Source organism: Pungitius pungitius, chromosome 21 (assembly GCF_949316345.1).
Source record: "Pungitius pungitius chromosome 21, fPunPun2.1, whole genome shotgun sequence".
In the NCBI taxonomy this organism is placed as follows: domain Eukaryota; kingdom Metazoa; phylum Chordata; class Actinopteri; order Perciformes; family Gasterosteidae; genus Pungitius; species Pungitius pungitius.
Window position 1 is genome coordinate 10151908 of NC_084920.1, and position 17719 is coordinate 10169626.

The 17719-nt window shown below is 44.6% G+C and overlaps 1 protein-coding gene across 9 annotated transcripts in view; it reads left to right on the forward strand.

Moving 5' to 3' along the window:
* Nucleotides 1-17719, forward strand: part of LOC119212520 (rho GTPase-activating protein 23-like) — a 58462-nt gene that overhangs the window by 25319 nt on the left and 15424 nt on the right. For 3 of the 9 annotated variants that reach the window (XM_037462991.2, XM_037462990.2, XM_037462993.2), the window contains exons 1-3: nt 11238-12345; nt 16581-16772; nt 17635-17665. In XM_037462991.2, the coding sequence (XP_037318888.2) occupies nt 12130-12345; nt 16581-16772; nt 17635-17665 (439 nt within the window). In that variant the 5' untranslated portion in view covers nt 11238-12129. Of the gene's footprint in view, nt 1-733; nt 932-11233; nt 12346-16381; nt 16493-16580; nt 16773-17634; nt 17666-17719 lie in introns of those variants that run through there. The other 6 variants (XM_037462989.2, XM_037462994.2, XM_037462995.2 and 3 more) reach the window with 5 other exon arrangements.

A 17719-nucleotide genomic window follows, 5' to 3' on the forward strand; every position in this document is an offset into this window, starting at 1 on the left:
GCTGAATGATAATTAATACTTTTTAGGCCAGTCTTGTGTATATTCCATGACCTCAAGCATGATGCATTTTTTTGTACTGATCCCTTAACACAACCTGAATGTTGCTGAGAGTCTGTAACCACAATGATAGTATCTGTACAGTTTAGATATATTGTATTTTTTGTTGGGAGTTTTTTTATAGGTGTAGATATACTGTATAGTCATTGGAGACATCTACATCTACAATAAATATTCCACTCATATGTCATGGCAGCAGAGGAACCATATCCATGAAAACTAAGGAGACTCCATGCTTTGATGAAGACCATGAGATATGGCTGAAAGCCCCGAGAGAGATCTAGTAAGGGGATCTTGACAACATATCTTTTATTGAACCTGTAAGCTCCATTTTGGGAGATTGGTCAAAGCATTTTTTTTTCTCAGGTGCATCATACACTAAACTAAGGAGCTGTTTGACTGATACTAGTGCAAAGTGCAACATTCACAATATCAGTGTTTCCATATGTTAAAACAATTACGTTAAACTGTATTTTAAAGTACTTTATTTATTTTCGTGATTCATGTGTTCAAAGTACATGACATCTTTTCTTTCGCCATGGAACATGCCGGCGTTCTTTCAATCTAAAAGAGATCCCGCTTCTAAGCCTTTATTTTGAAGTCCACTCGCTAGATTTTCCGGTACCACCGCGGCCTGAATACCGGCGCGTGACGCTTCTCGTCGCGGGCCTGTTTACGTTGTAGTCGCAGCGAGAGGAGGAACAGTTAGTCCAACGACGGGACTCCAGAGAAGAGTGGCGGCCACGATGCTGTGAGCACAGTAGTTCTCTACCGGTCCTTTCTTGTTCGGCTCCCACACGTTATCCGACGCTAGAACCCGATGAATGGAGTTACTTTTTGCCTTGTTGGAATCCCACCTCCCTCAGAAACTGAAGTAAGTCCAAAGCTGACCAGAGCTGTCTCACAATATGTTGTGTTTTTATACTGCTGCTGTGTGGAACTTTCATTTGTTTCCCCCGGCGGTCACCAAGCACACTTTAACGGTTCTTCGAGGGTGTAGTGGTCACTTTATCTCAACTGGTTTTTAACCCGTAATAATGGAGTCGTGTCAAAGGATGTAACGTTAACGTCTATCGACATTATGCCAACAGCCTTTTGGGCTCTACCATCTTTCCTGAACTATTTATGAGCCCCAATGGTCCATTTGTTTAACGCTCAGGTCCCAGAATACGTGTCAGGTGGAGGAAGTTCTGCCCGCTACGCCGCGGTACTCGCATACCGTCTCCTCCCGGGACACACCCCGCAGGCATCCCGCACGGACCGCGCACTCTGGGGAGGTTCTCCCCCACTTCTCCGTGGGTTATTGTGTAACATGTCAAATTCAACCATTGTAACACAAGACACAAGCTGTTCAACCACGTAACATTAAGCGATGAATAAGTAATGACTTGACGTGCACGGCGCCCCGTGATTTAAAGCAAAGAGGGGAGACGATGCTACGTTCAATGACACACCTTCCTCTCAGCCCTCTCCACCACCGCCACAACCAGCGGATCAGATGCTGCACTCATCTAAGCGCTCAACGAGTTTGTCCGTGATTTCAGGGACTGCAGCACATATTTCTTCTGGGACAGTTTTACGCCCCAGCTCACCCTGCGCCCCCCCACACCGCCCCACACCTCCCTCACTTGCAGAGATGAGGTACGGGTGGGTGGGCAGAGAGACAATAAGAAATTGGTCTGGAATGCATGTATTTCCATATGCCAGCCCACATATGCACAGTCAGTGACAGAAGGCACATTGTAACCTCTCTCTCAATGGAGAACAGAATCCTTTAAACATGACCCAGTATTCCAGAAATATCTTGCTTACAATCTCCAGACGAGCTTGGAAATGGAATGAAACGATTGATAATAATGAGGGCTGCTATATCGTGATATGTTGACAGTTTCACCACTTTGATCACGCCCATCACACAGTGCATTGTTCTACGCCCGGAGCGTATGAGTTATTCTCTTCCCTCGCTGTGCCGTTTTGGTATTGGTCCCAGCTTATTACTGTGGGATTGTGTCATGGCCTAGCTACCATCGGGGTCATGGGTCACTAGCGGTGGAAATTTTCCTAGCAAAGTAACAGTTGGTGACATAATCGTACAGGATGAAATACCGTTAATGGCACAAGTGGAGAGAAATTGAGTCTGTTCATAGCTGATTACTAACCTTTTGTTAGGGAGGGAGTTTTATTAGTAGGCCTGTTCGGGTATTTTTTCATGACATCCATCCATTGTTTGCTAAGTCAAAGTGGTGGCAGAACATTTGGCCACCAACAGCGACCCAACTGGCGATTGCCGAGTTTGAACACATCATTTCAAAATTGGGTTTGGGTCGTCTTTACATTGTTGGTGTTGGTACCAATTACTAACTCTGTATTGGTCTTAATCAATTCTGAAGTCACAAAGTTAGATAAGATATAGATAAGATATATGCAGTTTCTCCACCAGCTGTGGCAGTAAATTAGCATAATGGCAAATTAGCATGAAAATCAGCAAATTGTTTATTTTCATCCAATCTGTAAACCCAAGTATCTGCAGACCAATCAACACCCCAGAAGAAATATATATTAATATTTCCTGCGTGTCCTGGGTCCAACCCGGATCTTCCTCTAGTTGGAAAGGTATCAAAAGTTACGAGGTTTGGGCCAGATACAGCCCACTTTGATTTCAAGTGGGCCAGACTAGTAAAATCATTGGCGATGGTCCGGTCGACGGATGGTGCACTGTAGGGCTGGGCGGTATACCGGTATAATATTTCCTTACGGTAGGAGTTTCTCACGTACCGTTCATACCGGTGTTACGCCATAACAACTGACGTTGTGCTTCGGCAGACGGCAAAATGTATTTTTGCACGTCATCCCGGAGCGCCCAGCGGCCGGAGCTACTTGTCTTACGTGTATAGAGATTGAGTCATGGTTTTAACTTTATAACACCAATGAATAACCCACAACAAACACTCTTTAACGGGATAAAACACCACAACACAACAGCTTGTCATAAACAATTTGTAACACTAATAATTGTATATTTATAAAGATTACCCCGCCAAACTGCATGCTGAGTACAACTCACAACAAGAACTCTGTTCCTACGTGAAAACATGGAAAAGAGCGATACAGGAGAATCGAGAGAGATCAGAGATGCACTAACATAACTTGTTGAGAGAGGAGCTTTATCTGTTTGGAGGGTTTTTGGATTTGGAAAATCCGACGTACGTTACGTTAGATCAGAAAATGATTTATTGCAAAGTCTGTCGAGCCTCTGGTGGCAACATTAGCAGCCACAACAAGCTAACACGCTGACTAGCTAACATGCTAACTCGCCGGTCAGTTACGAGCAAGTTGGCCAGCGTGAGCGGACAGCAGCTGATCGGGTAGCCGGCGGCGGTCCTTTCCGGGGTCAATGAATTTATGTGTTTACTTGAAAAAGCTATACTGTCATATACCGGGATACCGTTAGAATCTTTCGAAATACCGTGATATGGATTTCTTGCCATACCGGACAGCCCTAGTGATTTTCACTGACGCAGTGCGACCCCCAGTGGACTGATTAGTACTAATATACAATGTTATCCTGCGGGCCGGATTTGGCGCACGGGCCTTGAGTTGACAACAAAACCCCCAAAAATTCCAGCACGTAGACTGCATGTTGTGATGTTCTTGGTTGCCTGAAGCTACATCCGCCACTGAGCTCCTCCATACTTGTTTATCAGATGTGCGCTTCCATAACTTTACAGAAAAAAAAATCCCTTCACAAATGAAGCCGTTTCCAATTCCTAACCCACGTTATTGACCATCAGCTGTTTTTTTATTCTTTGCCACTATGTCTAAACGTCTCTGTTACCTAAGCCCCCCCCGCCCCATTGGATTCTGTGTGTCCAGTCGAGCAGGCTTCTCTTGCCTTATATGTCCTTCATCAGACGGCCAGATTGTGGCTCAGGCAGCAGCAGCGAGTAATTAGCTCGTGCTGGTTTCCCTTCACATGGACACATTCACGCAGCACACTCAAAGGGTTTCGCACCTCTTTCCCGGAGCTCTGTCCAATGATCCCAATCGCATAGCAGTATTATCTGTCTGTTGATCCTTGATTGATTATACGCTGGAAAGTCTAAAGGGAATGGCCAGGGTTCACGGTCGCCTGACCCTAAAGCAACCACGGCGATAGTAGACATACAGAGCATCGGCAGCCAATGCACACAGCCTAATTAGCACTATGAAAGAATCATTTTTATGCAAAAGAGGGATGAGAGGATTTAGTCTGATGGCCGAGAGTTACATTTGGCTAATGCTGATTACTAGTTTAGGTTATATTCTAAATAAACAAAAACTGTGATCAAAATTGATCCATATGTCACTTTTTATTGACATCTTAGTGATTGATATCAGTTTTGTTGTAAACGTGTATAAATCACTGGCATATACTGCGGTTTATGTTAAATATCTCTCCTGCTATGTTCCATTGTGGTCCATTGCGTAATCATCGTCATCATTTGGGTGTGGATTCAGTGTTGTGCCTTCTTTGGTAGTAACACTTAAACCTGTATTTAACTTAAACTTAAACCTATATGTCTGCAGGGGCAAAGGCGCTGAAATTGAGGTCCCTCTGAATATTTCTTTCCCCTGTAAGTCTCTGTGCTGCAGGGACATCAGTTCAGTCTTGTCTCATGACACTATATATTTTTTTTCTCTTTGTGTTTGTTCACTGTTGTGTGGCTTATGCCGCATGTGTAATACTAAACACCTTGTCAGCTCCATTAAATTGGCTTGTCTCTCTTTTTCTTTCTCTCCCACAAATACTCTCTGAGGGGAAAACTGCCCTCGTTTCCCCTCCATCAGCGGGCTGTTGAAAGAATGTGGTGCATTTGATGCATAAGCTGGCCTCAGGTGGAGTCCACTGACACTCCATCTGTGTGTGAGTTTTGGAATTGAAAGTGGTGAAGGTTCTCTCGAATGATTCCATTATTGGTTGCTTCATCCTTTTCTGTCTCCATCCTTAGTAAAGCCTGTTCCCTAAGTACAGTTCAACAATCAGCGAGACAAATCATGAGAATATACTATAATTTTGTAAATAATACATTAAAATACAACTGTGTGGCGGTGGAGTTTCTATGTTCTTCTCAGGTTCCCCCACAGTCCAAAGATATGCGCGTTAGGTCGATCAATAACTGACGTTAGTCTGAATGTTCTGTCCATCTAAAGTATATGCTGGCTCTGTGATGCACTCGGCCACTGACTCCCTGCATGCTGGGACACGCTACACTGCACAGGATGAGCAGGCGAATGGAGACGGATTGTCCAGCAGGGCCTCAGTATGGGGGAAAAAATAGCCTCCCTCTTTTTTAATTCCTTCAACCACCTTTGCTTGAATTATCTTGTTGGTTGTTGGTGCTGACGACAGCTGGTCATAAACAGGAAATAAGTTGTGTGAGACTTACTCATTTCTAATTTGTGATATTGTGTTATTGTGAATAATGAATGTGTATGTAAACGTGGTCATTGTTGTGCTGTTTTTTTCCCTCTCTCAGCACAGAGAGGGGGTGTGTTCCATGGCAGTGGTGTGTGTGTGTGTGTGTGTGTCTCTCGGGGGGGTTCCTGTAAATTGTGTGACAATGGTGCTCTGTTAAGCGGTGTGCCCTGCATGTTTGTGTGTGTGTGTGTGAACGAGAGGAATGATGTGGGTAGACGCTCTGTGGGTCAAGGTTGAAAGGGCGGACATTGGGCCAGCACAGCCTCTTTTGATGCTGATGGTTCCCACCTAAGCCCATGGAGGAAAGGTGTCTGTGTGTGTGTGTGTGTGTTTGTGTGTGTAAGAGAAAGAGAGAGGGGGTTCTTTCTACTCCCCCAACACTGGGCTCCAGTGTTCTTCTTCCAACAGGTGGGCTACTGAGGAATTTGTAAATAAAAGAGTGTCAGTGATGATGCTGTAGCGATGGAATGAAAGAGCAAAGCACTCGCAAATGTTACAAAGAAAAGAGCAGAACACAGGTAGGAGAAAAACATCTGTGACGCATCTGTGAGTCCCGCTTTGTAGGAAAAAGGATGGATGGAAGAGAGGAAATCCGAATATAAAGGGGGGAAAGAGGGCCTGGCATGCTCAGAAGGGATCAGGTGAGGTCCATTAGTGCTGCTTTCTGCCCCGAACTTTGTGTGTGTCCTGAAAGCTCCAGCTGCATCTCTGAAGGAGGATCCGGCTCCATCTGGGCACCCAGCTGGTGCACTGTGCTGTGGGGATCGAGAACCACACTGTAGCCCTGCCACTCCCTCCCAAAGGCCTCACCAATGATCATGATGATGCTTAAAACCCTTCAGAAAATACACAGACAGACTTGTCTTTGACCAGCCTGAAGGTCTGCAGGTGTGTGTGAGCTCTGAGCTCAGAATGTTCCTGCTCAGTGTGTCTCGTGGAGCCCCATACGAGAGTGGAGAGTGGAAATGAACAGAAAGCTTAAAAACTGCGGTGCAGCATCACATTGTGAGCTTGTAAATAACATGGATCAAAACATACACATACATACAGTAAACATACAGTTTACTCTGCACAAACATAATTTATTCTGTGTTAATAACAACATCAGACTTGGTTGAACTCATGGGCCCTCTCTCAACATCCTCCGTGCGCTCTTAACTTGGCCAGGGGGCTCTTTTAGCGCGACAGAGCATTAGGTGAGCAAAAAGCATGAAATAAACATTGACTAATATTCACCACCCTTTCTTTGGAAGCAACAATGCGTTTGCATCTGGTGGTAAAACAAACTTGTTTGCATCTTGTGCGATGCGTTTCTACTTCAGTGAACTTTGACTCCTTGTTTCCTGATTATCGCAGCAAATGCTTTTTCTGAAACATTAGTGTACTGTTTGTTTTGTAGTTTGTTAATCTGGGCAGCCATGTTGAAAATATTCCAGCCAAAAGCTAGCACCAATCTAACCCAGTTAGAGAGTAAGGGTAGGGTTGTGTTTGATTGGCTGCCTCTAATCTGATCGCTGGTAGGATTACATGTTGCTATGGGAGTAGGAGCGTCCAGATGTCCCATTGCACAAATATTACTCCACATAGGAGATTAAACAATGGACGTATAACTCTGCGACTGTCATTAGAACAAAGGAGGTTCCAGACATTTTTAAAGGTTTACGCATCAGGACATGGCTGCCTTGAGGCTATTATTTGTCAATTCAATTTCTTTAACACCTGCAGTTGCTTAGCATGTAGAGGAACTGGGCCAAAAGGGTTACAGTCCGAGACAGAACCACTCACAGCTGCACATATTGTTGTAACCGACAAAGAACCAAATGATCCTGAACATAATCATTTCCAAACGTCTGCGAGCAAAACAGGGATTCCTAAAATAGAAAACTTTCCAGGTTAATGGAAGGCAGAGCGGCAAAAACAGCTCCGATGATTCACAACAACCGCTGCTCGTTGCGTGTCTTGTCCTCTCTGTCTCACTGATGTAGTGTCACACACAGCTGCTGCGTGGGACCACTCCCGCCTGTCCCAGGGAGCACATAGTGTTGGATTTAGAACACTGCGGTCCGTCCTGTAACAACACAAAGTGACTTTTAAAAGATGGGATTGTTTCATTCCAGTGGACAATTTGCTTTTTCAAGCAAATATAAGACTTAATTGTTTCGATGCATCAAGGTCTATGAATCTAAAATGTTGTTTTTTTAAATACAGTCTGTCTTCCTGTTTTAAAATGTCTTCTAATGGGAGGATGTTGAGAGGTTAGATACAAACACCATCCTGTGTGTTAGAAACCTTAATGGTGTGGAACAATAATGCTCCCAAGCTGAACGTGTCCTTCGAGTGTGGCACGCTCTGCTCTCGTTTCCTTCCTTTCTCCTAGCGGAGCATTCTTTGAAACACAAACAGCCAAACTGCATCGTCAGACACACAGAGCCAGTGTCTGATGCCGAACAATGGCCCATCCCCTTTGGCTGGTCTGTGGTCAGCACCAGCACATAGTGAAGGTCCAGTGTGCACAGGGACAACTCCATTTGAGGTCTGTGGTCATTCAACATCCCAGGCTGCTGTCTTCACGTGGGGTCCTTTTTTGTTTTGTTCTGCCACCAGTCATGCAACGTCGCAGTATTTGTCAGCATCAGTATCAGCTCAATTAAACCGATCCATTCTTTGCTAGATATAAAGAATAACTATATAGGAAAGGCCGGTCGTGTCATCAGTGTTTTACGAAGGTAGGTTATTTTTAGCTGAGAACAAATTTCACAGCTGACTAAAAATAGGTCAATTAGAGACGTCTGTCCTCTTTGGTCAGAGACACGTAATGTGTGCATGCACCCTTCTTTGAATCTAATTTATGCCTCCAGACACCATCCTACTCATGTTAGCATTTTCATTTCGGTCAGTGCACTATATGCATGTTTCACAGGTCATTTTATGTGACAGGCATGAGAGAAAATGTAAAATATGTAGACCATAATAAGCGCATACATGCCGCTGCAGCTGCTGCATTTATTACCATTGGGCCAACATTTAGACCACCTCCATGGCCTTTCCTTGTGGCTGCTGGGTCATCTAGGAACTGGAGAACCATGAAGGCTTGAGAGGGGCTGAACTGTCTAAAATCCCAAAGTGCTCTTTGTAATGCAGTGCTGCCCACTGGTGGCTGTCCACAGTATTGCAGTCTTAAAAACAGTGCGATTGTCAATGGGATACTTTGTTGATGTATATATATATAGGAAAGTGTTTTTCCGGATCTTTATAATTACTTTGTCAAGTATTTACACATTTCTCTGACTAGTTTTACAGTGAAACTACTCTCATGTGGTCATGGCGCTCACGTATATGTCCTGTCCTACGTGTTGTTGAGGGACTCCAGTGTCTCCAGTCAGCGTCCTCTGCTGCTGCGTTAGTCACTTTAGTCCTTCCATCAGCTCGAGCCTCCTCTTTATGATTTATAAAATAATGGCTTTAGATACTGTAATAATGATTGTCAGTATATGTTATTATCAAACAATCATACTTAAAAAAATGTATTTTTCTTTAATCATGCTCATAAGGATCCCTTGAGTTGACCATAACATGCAGAGGACAGACAGAAAGTTTTTAATGCGACCGCCTTTCTGTGATGCTTTTAATCCCATTTAGCGGTCTAAGTGGCATCATTTGTGTCCCCTCTCTGCCCTGCAGGGATTATCTGTCTCTCTGTGTCCCCCTCTCATGCGTACTAGCTGTCTGGCTGAGTCGACCCCCCTTCCTTCCTGCCCTCTCTCTCTCTCTGTGTCCATGTCTTCTCCTTTTTAGACTCAGATTTTGACTGACAGCTCTTTACTTACCTTGCTCTCTACTTTGCTCTCCTTCCCACTCTTTCACTCGCTCCCCCCTTTGCCACTGAAGTACTCACTTTGAAGGTTTACAACTAACTTGGCCAAAGTGGGCTAAAGGATCAGTAAGACTTTGATACATTGTGTAATGTGTAAAGAGTATGTTTCAGTATTTCTTAGATGTCGCAGTCTCGCCTAATAGACATTTATCAGATAGCATGGCCAAGAGTGTGAGAGGATACTTTTGATATGCACCGTTGGCACGCTTCTCTCTTTCAAGTGCGTCTCCTCACCGTTAAACGTGTTTGGTCTTGGTGTGCGTTGGCCATGATCCGAGCTGTGGCCCCCGTCCTATCGGCGCTCGCCGCCGGCTTCAGCGCAGTCCGAACCGAGCGCAGCAGATGCACATTCTCCTCTGAGTCACTCATCACATGATGTTATTCCGCCCTGATTGGGAGTCCTTGCAGTCAGGAAGACGCGGTCGGAAGGGCACCAATTGGTCACGGTGACTTTCGCCAAGCTACTCTCCCGGAACGGAGAGACGTGCACACTGTCTCACAAGGGTTGTTGGGCTGTGTAGGTTCCGTTTATTATTTTAGGTTCAGCATGTGAAGGCAAGAAAGAGGGAGCGTGGAGAGAGGTGGCAAATAAAGTACTGGAGAGGAGGAATGATTGAAGTAAGCGAAGGCCAGAGAAAGATAGGAGATGAGAGTTGCAGAGGCTACTGGATGATGTTTGTACAGACGTCGGTCTCCTTTAGCGTCTCTGCTTCCCACTTCTCCCTCTTAGCTGCTCTCAGGTGTCAAAGAAGAGAGGACTGAGGGGCTGACAGCTCTCGAGCGGCGGTGGAGGGTTTGGTCACGTACATGCCCACGAACACACACAGAGTCTGGGGTTTACATTTAGGTTAATGAAACACAGATATGTAATACTAGTGCACACTTTGTTAGTTTTGCTCTCTCAGACACAATGAAAAACAGACAAATATACATATAATAATACACAGACATTTACATGTTTGACTCTATACACACAAGGGGCTATGCAACATTTGCTAGCCTGGCTCTTTCTAAAGGTCAGAGTTTCTTGTACAGCCCGTTAACTGTGGAACATTAGAAGTGTTGGTCGTCATTTTTATTTTGTTTCCCCCTGACTCCATTCTTTGTGCTAAGCAAGACTAAAGTTGTCTCGTAGTAGTATATTCAGTGAACAGGCATATACAGTATATGTGTACACACATATCAAAGATAATATACATCTCTGTATGTACAAATCAAGTAATTGATAAATACTGTAATGCCACAAGTGGTCCATAGGGCACGTTAGGGCACGGGAGTGCCATTTAAGATCTCTATCAAGATTAGAAGGTTTAACAGAAGGTGAAGTGGCGATCATTTTGTGATGTCACAGTCACCACGCGCAAGCCTTTTTGAACCATGAATTGAAACGAGTCCGTCGACACAAGACGCAGACGCCGTCTTGTGACATCTTGCGGATTTCTTCTGTGGGCTGCGTGAGCTTGCGTAGCTTTTGGCGCAAGTCTAGAAAAATTGGTTGACACACACAAGCGCGCAAGGGGGTGAAAAGGCACGCAAGGGGCTCTTGCGTCTGTGTGTCCTTGCGTTTCTCTGAAAACGCAGACGCAAAAACTAAGCTTAACGCATGCACCACCATGGCATCTTCAAATAGCTTCAGAATAAATAATACTAAACGCTTAGGTTTTGTTGATTGAAGCAGTGTCAATCTACTAATTGATTCATCAAATAATGTTTTTAACACACACATTTTGTAGTGCACCCTGGATACCAACAGCACCGTCAGCCAGCAGGTTGTGAGACTAAAAGGAGGAGACAGGGAGCCCGACGAGAGAGAGAGAGAGAGAGAGAGAGAGAGAGAGAGAAAGAGAGAGAGAGAGAGAGCAATGTGACTGAGACAGAAAGGCAGAGAAAGTGTGGGGATGTCAGCAAATCCACCCAAGGCAGAGAGAGAGAGAGAGAGAGAGAGAAAACGAGAACTATACTTAGACAGCAATAAAGATAGTCAGCCACAACCAACGCTGTCCTACAGAGCATGCACGGGAGCACGCTGGACCTCTTTGCAGCAACTCTGGATCGTATCCAAGCTCAGAAATCTGGTCCTTTTCAGCTCATCTGGTCCGGCAACATCATTTGACTGGTCAGAGGATGGAGCTGCTTCCAAAATCCGGCAGCAACTCACCGCTACTCCAGTGAGACCAGTGCACTTTTTCTGACTTTGTGAGCCTTGTGCTCTGAAATCTTTGATGAGACTCGTTGACGTTTCAGAGAGCTGCCGGGTAACGCTGTGGTTTCAACCGGACCACCGGACTAATCTGTCACCTGTGACTTTGTGAAAGGTAAAAGAAGACCGGAAGAGGTTGTGTGTCATGCTCTCACAAAATTGCCTTATATTTTAAAGACCATTACACATTACACAGTACAATATGAAGACTTGACCACTTATGTTTTAGTGGTTTTATGGTTTAGTTTTAGAACACAATCGGCTAAATGAAGACCACCGAGAAGAATGAAGCTCACAGACCATCTAGAAGATTACAAAATCACTCATTGAGGACTTGGTGCTGATCGCGGCACTTTAGTCCTACTTTGACGCTGCACACTCTAATACCTTGTGTGTGAAAGTGTGTTTTCCATCGGTTTACCCCTGGTGAACCGCTTCCGGCCATGACGCGCCAATCAGGGGTCCGAGCGGAGGTGACCAGGTGTGTCCCTCGTGGGGTCTGAAGCTTCGTGGCCCCTGCCGTGTGAATGTGGCGGTGCTATGCTGACGGCGTCAGGTGTCGCACCAGCACCGTCTGGCCGAGAGTGGCGATTTCAGTGTTCTGTTGGCGTGGACTGTAGCGACGCTGAGCCCCGCTGCATCTGGCTGGCGGTTCTGAGGGGTGTGTCGCCTCACAGCTCGCCCCGTCCAACCACCATCGCATCACCAAGAAGACGGGGCTCCCGGAGATCCATACAACGCCACCGCTTGTCCTGGGTAAGAGGGACAAGGAGGTAGCTTTGGGCGGAATCTGCCATTGCTAAACTTCTTTCCTGCGTTGTCATTTGTATTTAGATCATTTTTCCAAATGAATGAGATCCTTCTTTAGGTCATCATGGCGGTGCCAGGGTCCACAATATAAACAGTTGAATTTTGAAGCGTGTAGTTCTTATAAATGATTAGCAGTATAATGTAGCCTGCAGATAGCAGGATGTGCTATGTACTTTTTGCATGTACGTCACGTTTTCACAAGCAACCTTCTTCAAGCTATGTTGGCTTTTTTACCTACCTTCTGGGGGTAGAAGGCTAGAACATATTTCAATTCTTATGAAGTTGGCCATAGTGGGCAGAGTTTTAACCTTTTGTAATGTGGACTTCCAAGGGCAGATGATTTTGTATGGTGTACAGATTGTCCTTTGAGGAACATTTTTTGTCATATTTTCAGTAGAAATATATTGGATGGAATTGAAATGGAAAAAAAGTTAGAAAATCTTCCGACTATTTTATAAATAAGTATGCTCTTTGACAGAACAAAGAACGTTTTATTCGTCAGAATATTTAGACATTAGAATCGGAATGTCAAAAAATATACCTTAATAAATAAATAAGTTCAAGGGACACAGAGCGGGCAAAGCATCGGGCTTGGTGTGATGCGTTCGGGTTCGAGAAAGTGTGTCCAGTGGAAAAGTGTGCCACAGCAGCAGGGGAGGTTTACCCGCGGGCTTCGACCGCTGACAGGGTGATGCGCTCCGTGGCTGCTGGGAGAGACGGCGCAGCCCGGGAAGAACGCACGTTTTCGTTGCCACTGTTTTTAAACAAAGTCGACGTACCAGCTCGTTATTGGTTCTCCTCTCTCATTCGGCTTAAAGCCAAAAAGTTCCCACGCCGGAGCTGAAGATTGCGGCTTCTATCGTAATTGTCTGTAGACGTCACGAAAAATAACACTTCATAACACAGTGAGTTCACGCATGGCCTTTTGCTGTCAGTACCCGCTCGGCGCTTGCACGTGTGGAGGCGCTGCCTAAGCCCCGCCTCCGACAATAAAAGCAGACAAGAGGGAAGTGTTATTGACTAAAATGTTGGTTACGTTCATTTATACTCATATAAATACCTCATTTTCCTGTATTGTGCAATATGTCAATATATTGCATATCGCTACAGGCCATTCGGGGTGACTTGAACGTGTGTCGTGGTACAGAGCTGCATGGTCACTATCTAAAGTCTGGAGGACGATTGGGCACGTGGGCTGTTGATTCATTCGAGGGTGTGTGTCATGCCTTCTTAAGGTGTTACGTAATATAGCACTGAGGGGGCCTCTAGACTAGCACACGAAAGATGAGGCTGTTGTCCTCACTACCCACATGTAGTTAGGTGAAATATTATGGGTGTATTCATACGTAAGTGTGTGTGTCTATGTACGTTTTGTTTGGCTTTTACATCATCTGTTCAAGTATGCATTGACAATCATACGGTTTCCCAACACACACTACTTGTGGAGGGACCGTTTTAGTGCTCCTTGTATATCTACTGTGTGTGTGTGTGTGTGTGTGTGTGTCAGTTTGTCTTATCTGATCGGCAGGGTGGATGAGTGTCCTTTTTTTGCATCTTCTCTTAGTTCAGCTCGTCTCAGCTGCAATTTGAATGTCAGATGTACAAAATCATCTCAACACCCGACAAAATAAAAGGTCTGCGATTCAAATGACCAAAACCAACTGGGAAAATGAAAGTGACTTGCGCGGTAGACCAGAAGGGGAAATTGAGTGAGTTGCCACTGTTAATGAAGAGCGATATTTGAGTCAACATAACAAGCCCTTGTAGAGCAGAACAATCAGGCTGAGTGTTCAGGATCAGGTAAATGCTCCATTAAAAAACATTAAGTTTCTTTTATATATTAAAAAAACTCAAAATTGTAACATCTAATGAATCCTCCACATTGCCATTGTGACCAACAATGTCATATACATCTCAATACATTTTATTTACTTGGTTAACTGAGTTAACTGAGGTTGGTTATTACGTATTGGTTAGCTTCGCACGACACCAATGACTAACTGGACTGTGCAGTGACAACGGAGCACGTCTTATGTTTTGTAGACTGCGAGTTAGCTTAGCAATTAGCAGCTAGTGGGCAGTAGCATAGTACAGTGTGTTTATGCCTCCTGAGCCGTAACAGCTAACAGGGCTAATACGGCTAGCAAAGCTTACAGCTAACACAGCTAATAGAGATAACAGCTAACGGGCTAATAAAGCTACCAGCTAGCAGAGCTAATACAGCTAATGGCCGAGAGTTTCTGTTTCCATGTCGTTCTCCATGTTGCCTTCTTCTCCTTAAGGTTTCACTAACGCTCCTGAGGAGATCCAAGGAGAAAGGAAAAAAACATGTAAATAAATTATGCTTCCAACCAAGCAACCACACAATTAATTAAAGGGATGTTATTTCTGTGAAGGAGCCACAGAGATAGCTGACAAAACAAATTACTGACGTTCTGTAAAACACACTCTGGCATGACGACATTTCCCACTGTGAGTGGGCGGCAAGGATTTGACAGAGAGATATAGAGGGGTAACAAGTAGAGCATCTCACCGCTGCGTATACATTCACCCATGTGTGAAATGGCACCTGCAGAGATGTCGGATGATGAGGAATCAAGCACAACAATGAGCTATGAACTATCTCACTAACACACACACACACAGATGACACAGAACTTTCCAGCACAACCACACAAACGGAGACAGAGAAATGTCAGTGGGCAGGAATACTCTGGGCTAATTTCATTCTGTTTGGATAATATATGTTATGTAATGCTATAAGAGTGGGTCCTTGGTTTGTGTTCTGCTCAGGCGATAACCTCGCTTCAGCAGAGGGAAGCCGAAGCAAGACTTAAAATTTAAACTCTTCTCTCCATTGACCCCCAGGGAGAAACTCCTCTGGTTGTATAGCTGTCTACGAGAAAACGAATGACAGGTTACTGCTGATACCAGAGCATTCCAAATATGGTAACTTCTGTACAGCCTCAAATCAACCAACCGGTTCTGTTCTTCCTCTGATATTTAGGCGAGGTCCATTCAGAAATAAAACCCACACCATCAACCAACACCGTTGATCTATATTCATTATAATTCATTTAAGTTGTTGGTAGACAGCATTTTTTCCAAATTCTAAAATGGTGTTCTCTGGTCTCCGATTTTATATACAAAAATATTAATGGTGAAGAAATCCCAAAACCAGACTACTAAAATCAGTAACTATATATTCTGGTTCATACACACAAATCGAGGTGCTGCAGTGCTGCATTTTATGCCGTGAAGCAGAACGGGGAAGTCTCCTAAGCTTGTGTTCAACACAGACATCATTTCATCAAACCAAACAACTGTTAAAGTAACATATTAAATACATTAAGCCGCAAATATCAATTGGACATTCCTCGGTCATGAAGCACTGAATTCAGGGGGTGTTCCCCTTCAGTGGAAAGAGTGCGTCTCTTTCCTGCTCTTCCTGGATGCATTCTTAGAGGCAAAGGATCCCCCCAGATCCAACCACCCACTTCCCGTCTCAAGAAACCGACTTCCTGTTTTTTGGCTGCGTTGGGTCGATTTCACATATGATGTGTGCTCTTAGTGTTGATGATGGTTCTTTTCAATTGAATCTACCAACTTGTATGATCAATATTTGTTTGACTACAATTATACCTCTCAAACATTATATCCCTTTGTCAAGGTTCAGCGTTAATGTGAATTGTGCTCAGTGTGTGTGTGTGTCTGTGTGAGTGTGAGAGGAACACTGGCCTCATTTAGTCCACTGCTCCTCTAGACTTCGCTTCCAGATCTGTGTGTATGAGCCCTAATAATTTCCTGTTGTTCCATAACTGTTATTTATGGACTGTACATATTTTTAACTCTCCCATTGTTGGCTGGAGATAATAAATATGATTATAGGTGGGGTTGTTTTTGAAAATAGAGCTTCCTCTTTAGAGAGAGGAAGTCTCTGAGAAATTCCTGGCATAGGTGTAATCGTGCCCTGTTCCGATCTGGGCAGAGTTCTCAGTAGAGGGACCGGGTATGGACCCTTCCAGTCGCTCAGTCCTCCCTTACATGCATTCAGCGATGGATGAGTGCACAGTCCCAGTTTGAGATCCCCATGGTAAGGTTTTGTCAGTGTTCATCAGCAAGAGGAAAGGGAAAGCTCATCGCCATGGATTTAAATGTTTTCCCCGTTCTCCCCCCAATAGGCTAAAGGACGGAGAGATGGCATGGTGTCGTCCAATGAGAACAGACGCCGGCCACTGTCGTCGGGTGAGGTGGAAGGCGTGTTGTGGCAGGGCCCGAGGACCATTTTCGTCCCGAAGAACTCACAGGGATTCGGCTTCACTCTGCGCCACTTCATTGTCTACCCGCCTGAGTCCTCCCTCCACAGCATTAAGGTCAGCACACTTTTCTCCTGAAATCAAATAATAATCTGCACCCTCTTGACCACAAGTGTTTCCATTCCCGTGCTTTTATGGACACTTTCAAGAGTCACATTAGAATTGATTTGGTCTGCCTTTTTGAAAAAGATGATTGGATTATCAAAATGAATTTTCTGACTAATCTGCTGTCCGGTTTTCACCGGAGACATTTCACTATAATGTCTCGGTTCCCAGACATTAACAACTTTCTCAATGGAAACGCCTTCCTGAAGATCAAATGTTTGCCGGACGATTGACAGGAAACACGACTAGTGGATCAAGCAGCCAGTAGCTGCAATACACCATTATTCCAACAAAAGTACAAGTTGGATATAGTCTAATTTCTAATATATTTCAACTGATGTTGAGAAGAATTGCTCTTCAAAATAAATGTAGGCCAGTTGAGTTGATTCAACTCAGCTGGAGTATGAAGGTAGCTCTGGGAGTTGGTCCATTTTGTTGCAGACCTGCTCGAGGTTCCTAGTCTTCATGCTAAGTCCTTTTCATCCTGGCTCTGGCTCAATACTTAACTAACACACATACAATACAGGGTTACCTGTAATTATAATTGAATGCTACAACCTGTTTCCCAGATTACTGCCTGGAAGAATCTACTAGTGTGTGTTTTTTTAGACCCCCCTAAAGTGGACTTTCAAGGACAGTCAGTCAGTTAGTTTATATTTCATTCGGTGGGACAGTCGGACTGTCATCGTGTCGGGTTGTGAATCAGTCAGTCAGGCAGCTGGATTGAGTGGACTGAGAGTGTTGAATGTGAGCTGAGCAGCGCCTCCTTGTGGGCCTCCTGCCCTCTAACATCTGCTCTGTGTTTCCCCCTCAGGATGAAGAGAATGGGAACACAAGTGGAAGAGGTGAGTGTGCAGCTTTGATGAGTCCACATCATGCTTTCTGTAAGTGTCTCTAAA